Source organism: Dermochelys coriacea, chromosome 2 (genome assembly GCF_009764565.3).
Source record: "Dermochelys coriacea isolate rDerCor1 chromosome 2, rDerCor1.pri.v4, whole genome shotgun sequence".
Taxonomy (NCBI): Eukaryota; Metazoa; Chordata; order Testudines; family Dermochelyidae; genus Dermochelys; species Dermochelys coriacea.
In genome coordinates, this window is record NC_050069.1 from 160878775 (window position 1) to 160896675 (window position 17901).

A 17901-nucleotide genomic window follows, 5' to 3' on the forward strand; every position below is an offset into this window, starting at 1 on the left:
GAGGTTGATTCCATCATCCATACATACCTCATTCACACATCTAAACTAAACTAATAAGATTACAGCAGGGTTTTGCAAAAATGAAGGTTGCAGCAAGCTTTTACAAAATGGAGCGAGCATTTTAAAATGGAGTTTGGGACAAGTTAAAATGGAGTTTGTTACATTATGGACAAATGTAAGGAATGGCAAACAGTGAACAGAAGTTACAATATAGACAAGTATAATGAATGACAAACAGTGAGCAGAAGTTACAATGTTGAAACAGTGTAAGTTTCAGCGCTTTAAGCAGCAATTCGATTGAAAGTGAAACTCAATTAGCCAGTTATTGGGGTAACCAGTAGTATGAATGAATGTTGTTTCATTCATAAAACTTTGCTTATGAAGTTATATTAATAAAGTGAACAATTTAAAAACAATTTAATTGATCAGTTCTACAGTATTAGTATTTGAATGATCTCAATATCGTGCAATTTACCTGATACTTTGGAGTTAATATTTTATTTTCAGTTAGACTGTTGAAGAATTCTTTTAGTTTTTTCTGGAGAAAGAGCTTATATAAAGTATAATTTAAGAAATGTGCATATTTTTATTGTTTATTTTGTCTCTTTAAAGACTGAAATGTCCGTATGATACTGCTGTGGAACTAGCAGCTCTATGTCTTCAAGGTATGTGACTATTTAGAAATAATTTGCATAAACTTTTATTTTAAAAAGTTGACTAACAATTTCTTCACATATTTCTCCTTTTTGTCATGAATAGGCACTAACTGACAATACATTGTTTAAGTGGCAGTTATTTTTTTGTGGTTAGTAAGTGTCATAAATTTGCTGAGTTTTAGAATCTCTGACTTACAATCAGACATTTGTGAAACTTTTGTAATGAAACTCAGTTAAAGTTCATTGTTTTGAAATTCTGTTCCATGGCTTGAGTGAGCCTAGGCCTAATATTGGGCATGGTTCAAAGTCCATTGAGGTCAAAAGGAGTCTTTCCATTAATACAATGGGCTTTGGATCCTTCCAATTGAGTGTTTTGGGAGGAATTTATGGCCCAGATTCAATGATAGGGACCAATTAGTGGTTTTGGATTAGATTGACTATGAAATTTTGGTTTCAATTCAACCTAGAATTAGGAACAAAATTCAGGGAAGACAAGACCAGGCAAAAGTAGTATCATTTCCCGTGAAATTGCGATGCACATTGCACAGTTTTGTTCATACTGTCTGTGTACACAAAGATGATAAAGGAATTCTTTACTCCCTTTTCTTTTCATTCATGTTGCTTCTTTACTCTCTCAACATGGACCTTCCAGGTTAAAATCCAGAGCCCATATTAGCTTCAAATTGTTATGCACTCATTTTTGTCTGTGGAGACTCTAGAATATCACAAGCACCAGTAACTTCATCCCAATTTTAGACCAGGAGAACGGTTCATAGAACAGCTTGACATATCTACAGTTCCGATAATCAAAGATATGGAGAATTATATCTCTACTAAGAAAAGGAATAGAGCAGGTCATCCATTTACGGCATTACCAGTATCATAGAAGAAATTTTTATTATCGGGTATCAAAACCAATATTTTAAAAACTGTATGTCAAAGCAAAGTATTTATAAATGGTGATGGCATTTTTTTCTTTGATTCAATTAATTTTTCTCTATTTGGAGGTACTTATAATAGTTTTCTCTAAAATAATGTCATATATTGGCACTGTAATATTGAATTCTGTCTGTCTGCAGATATTAGAATTACAATTTTTGGATCATTTCTTGTATATTTCTTTTTTATATTGATATTGGAGACTTGTAAATAAGCAGAGGAGTTTAAAGAACTGTTAAATGATTATTCCCTCCTCAGTACTTTAAACTTCACCCTAAATTTAAATGCATCTTTTATTGCGGCTTTTTTAAGGGTGAGCAGGATGATAAAAGGGCAGGTTACGTAGGAATTGGTGTGTTAATCATTTTAAATGAGAGCCAGTTTCTTTCTCTTAACCAAGACTATTTTTACTTCACCAGTATGGCTGGTTTTTGAATAATATTGTTCTATTAGATTAATTATTACATTGTTTCAACTAACTGCCTTAAGAACTGGCATTTTCTGTCATCTTTGAGATGTAAAATTTACTTTTGTAAAGAAAGATCTGGAGAGAAGCATCTATTCGTGCTTTTGTAGCTGCTTTAGAATTCTCCTGTATTGCAACTTCCTCTTTTTATATAGTATTTAAAGTTTGGTTTTATTTCGTCTAAAATAATTGGTACAATGCGTTAAACTATATTTAAGGTCACTCTGACACAATTCACTTAACCAGCTGAGTTTCTGACTATTAATTGAAACCAACAAGTGAACTCTATCTACTGTATTTTAAATATCTCAAAATTGTCTGTTTGCATTATCACATTATAAAATCCTATTACAAATTTATTTTTCGTTCTACATTAAAGAGACAGTAGTGTCTCTACACGTGAAATAATTGTACACTTTTCAAAGACATCTGGGTAGCTACCTCATTTTAAAATGCATCCACCAGTTGGTGCATTTTTTTATGTATTTATTTTTTATAATTTGCCTATTAACACATGTTAGAATGCAGGTATGTAATTTTTAGATTACAATATGTATATAAAAAAGAACAAGCTCCAAAGTAAGCCATCCTCACCCCGAACCTCCAGTGAAAAGATATGGGCCTGGGACTATGCCTCAAATGTCAACAAATTTGCTTTCTGTTGAACCGGCCAGGGAAGCTAAATGTACAAAACTGACTGCTGATTTATCCTGATCAGCATCTATGTCAGAGGCTTCTGAGTTCTCTCAGACACAAAATGGCAGCAAGAGTTGTCAAATGTCTCTGAAAACTTGTGTATATGTTTTACTGTTGTAATTCACATTGGAAAATACTGTTGAACAAAAAATGTACACGTGATAATGATGGCTTCATTTTAGATGAAGATCAATGGATCTCATTATATTTAATATTTTAGGAACCCTAAAATTTGGTCATAAATTAAATATTTTTGGTCATAAATGTAATTGTCGGATAATCTGGGTATCCTTGATCACTTAAAATAAATCATTATAATTTTTTATCTTCAAAAAGACTATTTTTCCATGTAAATAGTCTTTCTATTCTGTATTTCTGCAACTTTTATGTGTAATGTTCACATGAAGCGATAGTAGATTTTCTTCAACGGAACTGACTTTCTTAATTCCTTCGTTGTTCATAGCAGCAGGATCACAGATGCATTATAAATAAGGCTGCGTGTCTGTCACAGAAGTCACGGATTCTGTGACTTTCCGTGACTTCTGCAGCAGCCCGTGCTGATTCAGGGGCTACCTGAGCTGGGCAGCCCCTGGGCCAGCAGCAGAAGTTTGGGTGTGTAGGAGATTGCTCAGGGCTGGGGCAGGGGGTTGGGGTGCAGGGCAGTGCTTATCTGGGGGGAAGAGGGGCTCCCCAGCTTCCACCGGCATATCCCTGCAGCTCCTAGGCTGAGGGGCCAGAGGGCTGTGTATGGTGCTCACAGCCACAGGCGCTGCCCCCGCAGCTCCCATTGGCTATGGTTCCTGCTCAAGCAGCAGGGGTTCCGGGTCACAACCCCCAGCACCAGTGGGGATCCTGCACGGCCGCCTCCCTTCCCCCCCCATCCCCCCAGCATGGGTCCCAGGCTGCATGGCACTCCCCGAATGCGCACACAGCCTCCGGTGCCAGCAGGGGTCCCAGGCTGCACACCACCACCCACCTCCTCCCCCACAACAGCAGGAGTCCCATGCGATCCCCCTCAGCACCCACGGTGCCCCCAGATTGCCCCCTCCCTCCCTTCCCCAGAGCACCCCTGGTCCTCCAACCCAAATTTTAGTTAGGGCCTATAGTAAAAATCATGGACAGGTCACAGGCCATGAATTTTTGTTTACTGGCCATAACCTGTCCATCACTTTTACTAAAAATACCCATTAAAGCACCAACATTAGCACATATGTAGGCATGTGTCATTTGTATGTGCTAGCACTGGGGATGCATGTTTGCTGCATATATGTTAAACAGTATGGAAGCAGTTAAATTGCAAATTATTTGTATAGGTCAGACATTCATGGAACCACGTGGGAAATTTCTCACCAGTGTATAGGAGGTAGGGGCTCAATTCAGTAGGGTTCTTAGCTCAATTTAAGGGTATTCAGCACCTTGCAGGATCAATACCAGCCTCAATCTATGCCTTCAAAAAAAATCTCTTCCCAAATGTATACTACAGACATGAATATTATGATAGTATTGGGAGTTTAGAAAATGCTATAATCAATTTCTTGACACTAGCTACTGTATCTTTACATTTCCATATATACAATAGGGGAAGAAATATGCAATCATGGGAGACACTACTTAGTGATGGAAAAAAATATGTTTCAATTAAAGGAAAATGCAGAGTAACCTTGTATGTAAAAGTAGTGCATTTGATCTGTTTTGAACTGAAATTATATTCCTCTGGAAATCCCTTAAATGCAAGAAGTAGCAGCATTTCATGTGTTTAGAATTCTGAATCTGTGACCTAAACTTTCCTACAGAGTTTCTAGTCTGATTTGTAATTTGAGATGGCAGAATTTAAGTACTCATACAGATGATGATAAATGTATATTCTAAAACTTCTTCAGTAGGTGTGCTAAATGGGGATATGGAAATACCTTTGTAGAAGCAAGTTGTTCTTTAATGTTTGTGATGAGAGTGACTTTTTTTCTGGCTTTCTGAATGATTCCAGCTGAACTTGGAGAGTGTGAGCACCCAGAACACACACCAGAACTAGTATCTGAATTCAGATTTACACCAAACCAGACTGAAGCTATGGAATTTGATATCTTTCAGAAATGGAAAGAGTGCAGGTATGGTACCTGTGTGGTGGTGTCAGTTATAATAAAGTTACACAAGAGTTTCTTCTCCAAAATCAAATATTGCTGTATAGACCCCTGTTTTGGGGTCAAACAGTCTCAATGTATATTGTTTTAGGGGTTTTCTAGAGACATTTAGAACCTCTTTAAAAAAGTGGCAGGCATTAACATCAGACAGGGTTGTATGGTTAAGTTAATTGTAAGTTTCAGCACTTTGGCTCCATTTTTTCTCCTTGACCTGTGTTGAAGAAGTTCATTTTCCACAAGTGAGAATTTTCATGCCTTCCAAGACTCCTTCACTTAAGCAAGCAAGACTCCTTCACTTAATTTGTACTTAAGGTAGCACCTTCAGAGATCTATTTTTGCCCACACACTCAATCTTTCAAAGTTTTCAGGTATTTGGTATCAAACCAGATGCCTAAATCCAACATTTCCACCCTGGGTTGGGGGGGGGGGGGTGTTGGATGAGAATGAAATTGAGACGTGAACCAGGAATGTCTTAGCTCAGACATCTTCATGTTAAACCCAAAATATTGAGTCTCTTTTGGTCAAAGGGAACTTGACTTTTGGAAATTGTGAAGATTGTATTAGCCACTGCAGTTTTTCTAAAACTTTGGAGCACTTAAGAATCTGGATTGTTGCAGTAATACTGTGCTATTTGCAGCTATAACCAGTTACCTGGCAGCAATCCAGTGGAGTAAGAGATAATTAGAGGTAATGGAAAAGGAATAACTTGGACATTTTGAACTTAAATACTCTCTTCTTAACAAATGGATATAGAGGCAGTAATGTGCAGTTTTGTAACTTGCTTTTCTCATGCTGTCATGGAAACTTACCACAATTTTATTTTTTTCTGATAAGTCACTTTTTTGAGAAATGGTAGTTTGACTTAGTATAGCTTCTTGGAGTCTGAGCTTGTTATGGACTCCGATGACATTACATAAGAATGGCCATACTGGGTCAGACCAAAGGTCCATCCAGCCCAGTATCCTGTATACGGACAGTGGCCAATGCCAGGTGCCCCAGAGGGAGTGAACCTAACAGGTAACGATAAAGTGATATCTCTTCTGCCATCCTTCTCCACCCTCTGACAAACAGAGGCTAGGGACACCATTCCTTACCCATCCTGGCTAATAGCCATTAATGGACTTAACCTCCATGAATTTATCTAATTCTCTTTTAAACAGTGTTATAGTCCTAGCCTTCACAACCTCCTCAGGCAAGGAGTTCCACAAGTTGACTGTGCCCTGAGTGAAGAACTTCCTTTTTATTTGTTTTAATCCTGCTATCCATTAGTTTCATTTGGTGGCCCCTAGTTCTTATATTATGGGAACAAATAAATAACTTTTCCTTATTCACTTTCTCCACACCACTCATGATTTTATATACCTCTATCATATCCCCTATTAGTCTTCTCTTTTCCAAGCTGAAAAGTCCTAGCCTCTTTAATCTCTCTCTCCTAATATGGGACCCGTTCCAAACCCCTAATCATTTTAGTTGTCCTTTTCTGAACCTTTTCTAAAGCCAGTATATCTTTTTTGAGATGAGGATACCACATCTGTACACAGTTTTCAAGATTTGGGCATACCATGGATTTATATAAGGGCAATAAGATATTCTCCGTCTTATTCTCTATCCCTTTTTTAATTATTCCTAACATCCCCTTTCCTTTTTTGACTGCCGCTGCACACTGCATGGACGTCTTCAAAGAAATATCCACGATGACTCCAAGATCTTTCTCCTGATCAGTTGTAGCTAAATTAACCCCCATCATATTGTGTGTATAGTTGGGGTTATTTTTTCCAATGTGCGTTACATTTATCCACATTAAATTTTATTTGCCATTTTGTTGCCCATTCACTTAGTTTTGTGAGATCTTTTTGAGGTTCTTCACTGTCTGCTTTGGTCTTAACTATCTTGAGCAGTTTAGTATCGTCTGCAAACTTTGCCACCTCACTGTTTATCCCTTTCTCCAGATCATTTATGAATAAGTTGAATAGGATTGGTCCTAGGACTGACCCTTGGGGAACACCACTAGTTACCCCTCTTCATTTGAAAATGTACCATTTATTCGTTCCCTGTCTTTTAACCAATTCTCAATCCATGAAAGGATCTTCCCTCTTATCCCATGACAACTTAATCTATGTAAGAGCCTTTGGTGAGGGTCCTTGTGAAAGGCTTTCTGGAAATCTAAGTACATTGAAGTCAAGACGTGGTTTTCAAATCAAGTCTCCATTTTTGTGTACAATTGTTCTCCCCCAAACAAATTTTCATTAAAAAGCATGAACGAACTGTGGATGTAAAATTGTGCCCTCAGAAAAGGAAGCCCAGTTTAAAAGTTAAGCCCCATAACACTAAAGTGGCTTTTTTTGTTTTTTGTTTTAATTTTTATTACTGGTCCCTATGTGTATTCTGCCATGCACCTGAGAGCAGAAAATCTCACAAGTAGTGTCCATTCATCTGTGTCTGTTCCTTGGAACTCCTTGTGCTCAGCACCGAGGATATAAGAGGAGGTGCAGACTTACCGCCTCTCCGATTTCTTCTTACCGCTGTATGGCCTAAGTCGGAATCCTCTGTGTCCGGAGGTATCCTTGCACTGTCTTCATCTCTGTTATATAATTGTATATTGTCTGGTAGTGTTTTTATGGAGTTTTATAGTATTCTATATTGTTAGTGTAGCTTAGTTTTCCCCACCTTGAGGACTTTCTCTCTCCCCCCTTTTGGGAGTAGGATTATGCTCAGAATTCTGGGATTTAAAAACTTTGTGTCCTGTGTTCGCTGTCTTTACTGCATTGGTGCACATATCTCTGCCACATGCAGTATCTGTTGCTTCTTCCCACCCCAGAACCAAGAGGGATGAGAGCTTTGACTGAGAAAAGCCATAAGACTCCAGTCAGATCTAGACTGCGGAGGCCCTCCTGTATGTCAATCGCAGTCCTTGAGCATTGCACCTTTGAGCATGAGCTCTGGAGCAGAGGTCAGATCAGCTATCTCTAAGCCGGTCTTGTCATGAGAATAAGGGGCCCTGTCAGAGACATAAAAACAGATTCCCCCTCTAAGTCTGTTTCTAGAAGAAGGGATATCTCCTTGACTCCTTCCAAGTCAGGTGAGTCTTCATGCGGAGGTCCCAAGGACTTAAGTCTGGCTAAGTCTCCGGATAATGATGGAAAAGTGCGCAGGAACAAAGCTCCAATGGTACCTGTACTAGCCCCAGCACTAGCACTGATACTGAAGCTGACTGTGATGTCTAGCAAGCCAAAGGACCAGCAACCACCTTTACCAACCAAGAGCTCTAGATGGGACTCTTTCTCTGACAGAACCAGCCCAGCCCCATAGGGATCCACCAACCACTGTCTCTTGTGGCAGCAGATCTGGCAAAAATCAACAACTGGGACATCTAGAGCATCAGGATAGACTGAGACATATACTAGCCTGGAGGATATCTTCATTTTTGTGGGCCCACAATTTCCTCTACTCTTGGACCCAGTCCTGCTGAGTTACATTTTGACCCCAGAAAAGGAGCCACCTCAAGGAGAAGAAGTTACTCCCCTAGTCTATCCAGGAGCCATAGCTTCCTCCCTGTCATTGACAGTACTGCTAATTGAGCTGGCTTTTTCATCTGCTGAATCCTATGTCCAGGAAGAACCATCACCTACCTAGGGAGGTTAGCATAGACAGGACTTCAAGAATTTCTTGGACCTGTCCTGGGCTCAGGTAGGATTACCCTCCAAGAGATTTCTTGTATATAATGCCTTGCCGCCACCACCCCCACCCTCTCCCAACCAGCCTTTGACTCATCATAGTGGCCCTATTGATGTGGGGGGGATCCTTATGCATGACACGCAGATTCATGCATTTGACAAGAGCATCACATTGTCCCCCTCCTCCTTGACAACAGCATCTTGCTTCTCAGGAATATGTGCAGGAGGAAGATGATGAGTCAGATCAGGTGATACCAACAAGCATATCCTCTTCCTCACCTGATGAGGCAATTGCCCCATTATTCACCATTCCTGCCTGATGACCATAGGCAATATCAATAACTATGGCAGAGGGAGGCAGCAGAACTTCAAATGCCATTAGAAGATGATCAAGATATGCAGCACAAACTTTTGGATATTCTGCAGCCCACCAGACCCAATCAGGTAGCTCTCCCAGTGAATGAGGCTAGTATGGAACCAGCAAGAATGGTATGACATACATCAGCAACCTATATCTCTGTGGCTAAAAGGGCTAAGAAGTGTTACTTTGTGCCCATGAAAGGGTTAAAATTGTTTTCCCACTGAGCCCCTAACTCCCTAGCAGTGCAAGCAGCCATGGAAAGATCCAGATAGCAACATCCTAAAACCACTGCTGCAGACAAGGGAGCTAAACACCTGAGCCTTCTGGGGAGGCATCCATCAGCCTCCAGTTCAGAATCTCTAACTGCCAGGTCCTGTTAGCAAAATATTATTTTATGAACTACACAAAGTTCCTGGAATTCCAAGTTAAAACTCCCCCAGGAGGACAAGGCTCAATTCCAAGCCTTTACTGAAGAAGGTAGACTCATGGCTAAAGCCTCCCTTCAACCTGCGGTAGATGTGACTCCCTGGTCATTTATACGTCAGCCCCAAAGAGGATGTAACGCTGCTTGCAATGACTGAAGAGCGTGAGTACCAACCTCTGGGCAGACCGTTAGGAGGCAGGGCAAAAACCCCAAGCTGGTTGTGCATCCTATACTTAGATTTCACCAACCAATTATCAAGTGCAAACTCGTCAGGCACTATAACAGCCTTAATATGGAGTCCCAGACAGACCCCTGGGGTAGTCCAATCTATTTCGTCCCCCGCCCAGATAAGTGTACTTTTGTGATAGATGACCCTTTACACCAGGAGTCACAGCAATATCCAAGTTACTCCCAGTTCCAAAGGACCAGTCACTTACCTCAGCTGAATTGCACCTTAGATCTCACCCCAAAGACAGCACTTGGAGCCAATCTTATAATAAACTATCTAAAAATTTATTATATGGGGGGGGAACAGAGTTATTTACAAGGTTAAAGCAGGGGTGTGTGTGTGTGTGTGTGTTGTATTCTTAAATTTCATGAGGTAATAGAAGCTTGTATAATCAACAAGCTCTATGTCCTTTAGGGCTAACCCAGGCTAAGCAGCTGGCAGTCTCTTGCTTATGCGTGGAAAAACCTTGCCTACCAGAGTCCAAACAGCATAGAGATACCTATGTTGCGGGGTTTTATCCCTTCATACCCTGTGCCTTGAGCTGTAAACTCGGCTGATAAGGAGGAATCCACGTGCATGACCCATTTTTATGGGGGAGAGAGCAGAACAACAAACAATAGTCTGTCTGGTGTCAAAGGAGCTTGCCCCTTGGGAAGGACATAACACCTGTTTAAGATCAGCCCTTCACACTAATTAATGTCTCTCTCCTGTCTGGTGATTTACACTCACAGAGGTTCACAATATAGCTGCTCAAATATTGCCTTCCAGTATGGGATACAGATGTTATAAGTGAGATTAATGCATTCAGCAATTTACAAGCATTCAGTAAAGTCTAAACACTAAACACATTCTTGTAATTCTAATACCTATTTTAAATACTAATGCATAGTTGAGCCAGATTGATTCCAGCTATGTATTTATCAGTGTTCAACTGACACATGGGAACTTTGGCATGAGCTGGCACTTGGATTTCTGCCAGCATCACAGAGGAAGCATCATAAACAGGTATGTAAGCTGAGACCTTTTCCATACCTTTTCTAACACCAATGACCATATGAACAACCATGCAAGCATACAAGAGTTTAGAGGCCAGGGTATGCAGCCCCTTCCCTCGATGACAGCTACCCAACCTTTTCCACCAGCTAAAGGCTACTTTTGACAGGACTCTGGGGAGTTGCAACGTAATAATGATACCATCCTCACCTGTTTCCAAACTCCCCTTTGGTGGCTGCCTAGCATACATTGCCCACAACTGGAGGGCTGTAGCAGACAAGTGGGTACTAGATATCATCCACTTGAACTACCATCAACTTCCTTTCTCCACCTTCTCAGAAGCCCTCTTTCTGGCCCCTATACAGGGACTGCTCTCATGAAAAGATCCTCCTCAAATGAGAACCTATAGAGCAAGTTCCACCTCAGCATCCAGGGAAAGGGTTGTACTCGCACAATGTCATAGTTCCCAGGAAAAAGGGAGGATGGAGGCCCATTCTCGATCTAAGTCAGCTAAATGTTTTTATTCACAAATTAAAATTCTACATGGTTGTGTTGGCCGCCATAATTCCCTGCGTGGAAAAAAGGCGTATGATGAGCAGCTCTTGACATTAAAGATGTTTACTTTCCTGTGGACATTCACCTGTCCCACAGAAGGTTCCTCAGGTTTCTTGTAGGAAAGGAACACTCCCAGTTCAGAGGACTCTCATTGTGTCTGACAACAGCACCCAAGGTCTTCTCAGTGGTGGTAGCACAGATGAGAGGAAATGGCTACAGCATTTTCCTGTATTGGAATGACTGGCTTCTAACCAGCAGATCCCATCTGGAAGTTCAGTTGGCAACTTTGTCCTTGCTCTGCCTGCCGGCGTCCTTAGGAATCTGCATAAACATGGAAAAGTATACTTTGATTCCCACACAGCTGATTGACATTCTAGGCATGACCCTGGACTTGACTTGCAAGCAAGAGCCTCCCTCCCTGCAAACAGATTCTTAGTCATGAGCAGTCTGATAAACCAAGTCACTCCCAAACCCAGAACAAAAGTCCGCATCTGTCTGTCTTTGCTCGATCATGTGGCCTCCTGCTTATATGTAAGGCCATTTGCTAGGCTGCAACTCTGTTGTCTGCAAGCCTGGCTCTGGTTGGTATATGTGCCACACACAGCATGAACGCCATCATGACAGTGCCAGTCAATGTCAGGGTTTCACTCAGAACCCCCAAATTGTGTGCATTGTAGTCCCTTTCCTACCCCTACGCTGCCCCGTGCACACGTACACAGCCAGCATGATGATGATCACAGAGGCATCCCTCGTAGGCTGGTGAGCCCACATGGGCAGTCACACATCACAAGATACGTGGACACCGTGGAAGGCTGGGATGCGTATCAATCTTTTGGAACCAAGTGCAGTCAGACAGGCATGCAGTGCATTTCTCCCACTCATATGATCCAGATAACATTTGGATAATGTCAGACAACATGACAACGTGTGTGTGCGCGCGCGCGCGCACACACACACACACACCAGCAAACGAGGGGTAATCCTTTGCAGTGCGCAGAGAGCAGTGGTTCTCAAACTTTTGTTCTGGTGACCCCGTTCACATAGCAAGCCTCTGAGTGCGACCCCCCCCTTATAAATTAAAAACACTTCAAAATATATTTAACACCATCATAAATGCAGGAGGCAAAGTGGGTTTTGGGTGGAGGCTGAGATTCGCAACCCCTCGTGATAACCTTGTGACCCCCCTGAGGGGTCCTGACCCCCTGTTTGAGAACCCCTGGCATAGGGGCAGTCAACTTATGGTACATCTGGAACCACATCACAATTTGTGATGCACTTCCCAGGCACTCCAAACTCACTGGTGGGCAGCCTCAGGAGGCATTTCATCCCCAACTATGAGTGGGAGTTACCACCGGGCCACCTTTTGAACCATTCGCCATGTCCTCAATGTCCCACCTGTCTGTCAAGGTCGCCTTCCTGGTTGCCATTACATTGGCCAGTGGGTGAGCTGAGGGCCTCATGGCCCTCCCCACCATACCTTTTCTTGATGAAGTGTAGTGTATCCCTTCACCTCCACCTAAAGTTCATCCCAAAGCTAGTTTCTGAGTTCCACGTAAATCAATCGATTCATTTACTGGTATTTTTCCTGAATGCCTCCAGTGAGGAAGGAGATGCCATTTTCTTGATGTCTGACAAGCATTGGCATTCTACCTGCAAAAAAAGAAACCATTTGGGGAATCACCTAGACTATTTGTTGCTTAGCAGAGTGGACACAGGGAGACGTGATATCAGCTCAGATAGTCTGTGGATTTCTGGTTGTATCCTCCTTTTCTATCAGTTCGCACATTGTCACATTCTGGGGTCCAATCCAGCCCAGTGAAGGGTTGCATTACCATCTGCCCTGTAACCACAGGTGCTTTAAATTGCTCTGCTGCTCTAATTCTCTTGTCTGGATGCTCCCAGCCAGCATACAAGTATGCATTGAGTGTCTGTATAATAAGCAACCCTGGACCAGCAACTCTGATTCCAGCAGCCTGTTTGCTACACTCCAGGTATCCACCAGCTTTTTGGTTACACCAGGCAAGATTAACCCCAACATCCCCCGTCCGAGATTTTTCCAAAAATCATGTGCTCTGCAATATCCAGCCCTTTCCTGGACCATTCAGAGGAATAATAAGGCCTGTTTGCTCCTCTAAAGAGACAAACTTCATAGTTTATCACTTTAAGTGGAGTTAACAATCACTTCAATTCAAACACAACACTGGGTTTGTTTAGATTAAAAAGTAAAACAAGTTTACTATCCAAAGGAAATAAGATCTCAAGTGAGTTCAGGTATAAAGGATAGAGTTAGAAATGGTTACAAGGAAATAAAAGTGAAAAACGCTTTTTAGAGGTTAAGACCTAACAAAACTGCCATCTTGTGTCAAGGTCAGATTCTTACCATGCTCCCTACCAATTAGATGGCTGCCCTACCCCTCTGGTCATCATCTTCCGCAAAGTTCAAAGTGCTCAGTTCCTTTGTCACCTTAAGTGAAAGGTCACTCGATGTTCTTTGACCCTCTCTTTTATAGTCCAGTTAACCTTTAAAATGGATTCTTCTGATGGTTGCCCCCCAAAATAAAATAAAGTATTCAAGCTGTGAGAAAGGAGACATGGAGTCTGATGAAGGAAGTCCTATGCTGGTTTCTCCCCCATTTTTTTTTTTTTCAAAAATGCAAATTGATCTGTTCCTGCTCTTTGCAATGCAAATGAATGGCCACTTGCCAGCGATTGCTAATCAAGTTTTATTACACCTGCTGGAGGCATCAGCTTGTCCTTAGTCTGGGAGAAACTTGCTTACCCACTCCCCAGACCTGTCTGGTAAACACACTGTAGTTCCACATTTCCTTCATATTGTCTCTTGGATGTTTACCTTATATACACTATGCAAGAATATTATCTCTCTGTTATTAATTTTCCAGTTATACCTTACATGACACGTAGCTGATACAGTTTGACTTTAATGAGTTGCAGTAGACTGAACTAGTCAGGTCAGCAGAACCTCACTATCCGATACCAATAAGCCTCTTCCACTGTGATGCTGTTAAGGTCATATGCACCTACCTCACCCAGATAGGGTGAGAGTCCATTCCACTAGAGGACAGGCATCCTCTGTAGCGTCACTTTAAAAAATGCCTGTGTTGGACATTTGTAAGGCTGCAACCTGGACTTCCATACACACATTCACAAAGCATTGCACTCTGGTTCAAGCCTCTTCTGCTGACACAGACTTTGGAATTGCACTGTTACAGACATCTATACCTCCTACATCCTTGCAACCACCTCCTCCTATTGAGGACCGCTTGCCAATCACTCATGTGTGACGTACACCTAGGGACTGGCCTTGAAGAAGAAATGGAAGTTACTTACCTGTAACTACAAGTTCTTCCCCTCTGCTTAGGCTCATGACTGGATTTGTGGTAGACAAGGAGCTGGAAAGGTAGGCAGTCTGCACCTACCCTTATTCCCTGGAAGTCCAGGGTGCAGGGCGTGGACCAACAGCCACTACTTGCAAGAGATTTTTAGGGCCCCTAAAAATATTTAGGATGCCCAATTCCTTAACAGCTTTGAAAGTCTGTTTTGAAATAGTTTTGAAAAACACTTCACTAATTGGAGTAATCAATGCAGGTGCTGCTGTGGCACAACATTTATTAGAAATAGTTTTTATATTAGTGTACTGTATATCCAGCCAGTTATGCACTTTCTTTGTAGAAATTAAGATCACATTTGCATGTAACTGGCAGCATTTAAATGTAAACCAATCACTTTATCAAGTCTACGTGATTGGGTAAAAGGAGATTGCATTCAATGGTAAGAATGCAGGATGGCTAAAATGAAAAAGTTCTGCTGTGTATGAATTCAGCAGCATGGAGACTGTGTGTATTCTTTTTGGCCCCAATTCAGGAAAGTGTTTAAGCCTCCAATTAGGACCCTGCTTACATTGCAAAGCCATTAAGCTTGTGTTTAAATACTTTGCTGAACAGGGATGAACTAAGCACGTGCATAAAGTTAAGCATGTATTTAAGTGCTTTGCAGAGTCAGGGTCCTAGGCAGGGGAGCCTGGGTAATGGATGAAAAGGGGAGTTATACTGTATATAAGCAAGTATTCTATTGCAAACTAAAGTACGTTTTCCATTTTATTTTTACAGGGGAAAAACCCCAGCCCAGGCTGAATTGTGCTACTTGAACAAAGCTAAATGGTTGGAAATGTATGGTGTAGATATGCATGTTGTTAAGGTAAGACCTACATTGTCATTTTATTTCTGTGGGGAGTGGAAGATATTGTAAATAGAAGAATGTGCATCTCTTTATAAATAGATCATAGTTCTCTACTATTAAAACATGCGAACAAACTTGGTACTATATCTTATAATAAAAGTTTTGAGTTACTACCATATTAATATTAAAATTTGTGCTAGTAAGTGCATATTGATTATTCCATCATGTGTTTGATTGTAGGGAAGAGATGGATGTGACTACGCACTTGGACTTACGCCAACAGGCATATTGATCTTTGAAGGAGCAAACAAAATAGGTTTATTTTTTTGGTAATTCATTTTTTGCTTTATATCCCTATTTGTTAACTGCTGAAATCCTTCCCCTTTTAAATAATGAGTTTTGGCTTCGTTTGAATGTGTAGTGTGGTGGAGTTAAGAAGAGAGGTTGATTCTGCAATATCAAAGTAGGTTATGATACATGCTTCTGACTAAGTCAATTTGTTTCAATGAAATCTAAAGTGATTTGTTAAACACATGTTTATATTTTAAATAAATTATGAGGTCAGGTGTCCCATTATTGTAAACCCTCTTATATACATTTTGTTTGTTTTTTCTTTAACTAAAAATCCTAAACTTATAAAATGCCTGTTTATTTTCTGTACGTGTAGGCCTAAAATCACTAAAATGGACTTCAAAAAGAGCAAATTAACACTTGTGGTTGTAGAAGATGATGAACAGGTAATTTTTCCCCCCTTACTTGGAATCTGATCCATTGAAGGGCTGAGTACGTTCAACTTCTGTTGGCCAACAGAAGCTGAAGGTGCTCAGCGCCTTGTTGGGTCAGGCCATTTCTCTTTTGTGTTAGCCATTAACGAATATTGTGCTTGCCAACTTCCAAAGTTTTTGTTTCTGCATTTAGGGCAGAGAACAAGAGCACACATTTGTTTTCCGGTTAGACAATGCAAAAACTTGCAAACATTTGTGGAAATGTGCAGTGGAACACCATGCATTCTTCAGACTGCGAATACCAGCAAACAGTAAATCTAGCAGATCTGACTTCATAAGGCTGGGTTCACGCTTCAGATTCAGGTATTTAATGAAATAACTGGGCATTTGTATTTATTTGAGGGTGCAAGAAGACACAGCATAAAAGTACAAGATTTGTCCAGTTTGTTCTGAGATTTATTTATTACTGTTTGCAAAGCAGCTTGGTTTCTCTAAGTATGTTTGATAAGCACGAAGTAAGGGTGGAGTTAAGTCACTCTAACTAAAAAAAAAAAAAAATTTTTTTTTTTAGTGGTCGAACAGAGTATCAAGCAACACATGGGTCCAGGTTACGCAGAACCAGTACATTTGAAAGAAAACCCAGCAAACGGTATCCATCACGAAGGCATTCAACATTTAAAGGTGGGGCTTTTATTTAACCCACTTGAATTATACGTATTCATAAAACTAATTGTATGGCTGTGCTGTTAATGAGCACACATGCATATTTCAGAATTTCTGTTGGTGCATAGGTGACCATATTACAACCAAACAAAATTATAGCTCAGTATGATGAGCATCACCGAATGAGTCACTAGCTGAAAAATCAAAGGTAGCAACTTTTTCCCTGAGTCAGTTTTGTTGTATTATCCTTTGTGTCTCCTGCATCCTCTCCATTCCTTCCTGTGTCTTTTCTTCTCCCCCATCCTCAGCCAGAGTTATACGTTCCGCAGGCACCTGCAAGCTCAGCTGCAGGTGCAAACCTGGAGCTACATTGGACAATTATTTTTGTGTGACTGATTTGTGATTTTGGAATGTGTGGAGGTGGCAACACTTTTGACTTTCTCCCCTTTTCTGCGTGGGAATGGGGAGAACCACATCTAGAGCTACTTCTCTTTGTGTGTGCATCTAGGGGGTTACTGATCTCATCTTTTGTTTCCACTGTGCTCATGTCAGCTACAAAACAATCTTAAAAAACGGGGGTAGTTATCATTCTCTGAGTCTGTCTCAGTGTGGATCCCACTGTAGACGCGCATGCACCCCAGGGCATGTGAGACCAGTTTTTTTGGGTTTTTTTGAGTAGCAAAGTCTGCCCGTGCACCCTGTGCCTTTTCATGGACCTGAGTGACAGTATAAAGCGGCGTGGCCGTGACTCTCCCTCATTCCCTCTGACTGCTTGTGGCACTGAACCTGTGGAATGTCCGATCTACTAGTTCTTAGCTTTGGCTACAATTTCTGAAAAAGTTCAGAAATTCTTCAGAACTCTGTTTTGATTACATGGAATTTTTTTACCTCTGCAATCATATCCGTCCATCTGAACCCAGTATCACTAGTTCAACACACACACACACACACACACACACACACACACACACACACACACATCCCCTGTATATACACCCTGTACATCCCTGTCTATTTTGCAGTGGGGACACAGTAGGAGCTTCTTCTGTCTAGATGAGTTGCACATACCAAGCAAGTGCTCCGTGTACCTGCCATTTTCCCCTAGGACATGAGATGAAGTTCAAACTCCACCTTCTGGAACAATCCATGAAGGTATCCTCAGGAGATGAGCTCCAAGGTCATGCT

General features: G+C 41.2%; 1 protein-coding gene across 5 annotated transcripts in view; it reads left to right on the forward strand.

Moving 5' to 3' along the window:
- The window catches only part of EPB41L4B (erythrocyte membrane protein band 4.1 like 4B), a 255127-nt gene that overhangs the window by 111036 nt on the left and 126190 nt on the right, over nt 1-17901 (forward strand). For all 5 annotated transcript variants that reach the window (XM_038392440.2, XM_038392441.2, XM_043508596.1 and 2 more), the window contains exons 6-12: nt 613-665; nt 4742-4862; nt 15259-15346; nt 15569-15657; nt 15996-16065; nt 16247-16416; nt 16625-16734. In XM_038392440.2, coding sequence (XP_038248368.1) covers nt 613-665; nt 4742-4862; nt 15259-15346; nt 15569-15657; nt 15996-16065; nt 16247-16416; nt 16625-16734 — 701 coding nt within the window. The remainder of the gene's footprint in view (nt 1-612; nt 666-4741; nt 4863-15258; nt 15347-15568; nt 15658-15995; nt 16066-16246; nt 16417-16624; nt 16735-17901) is intronic.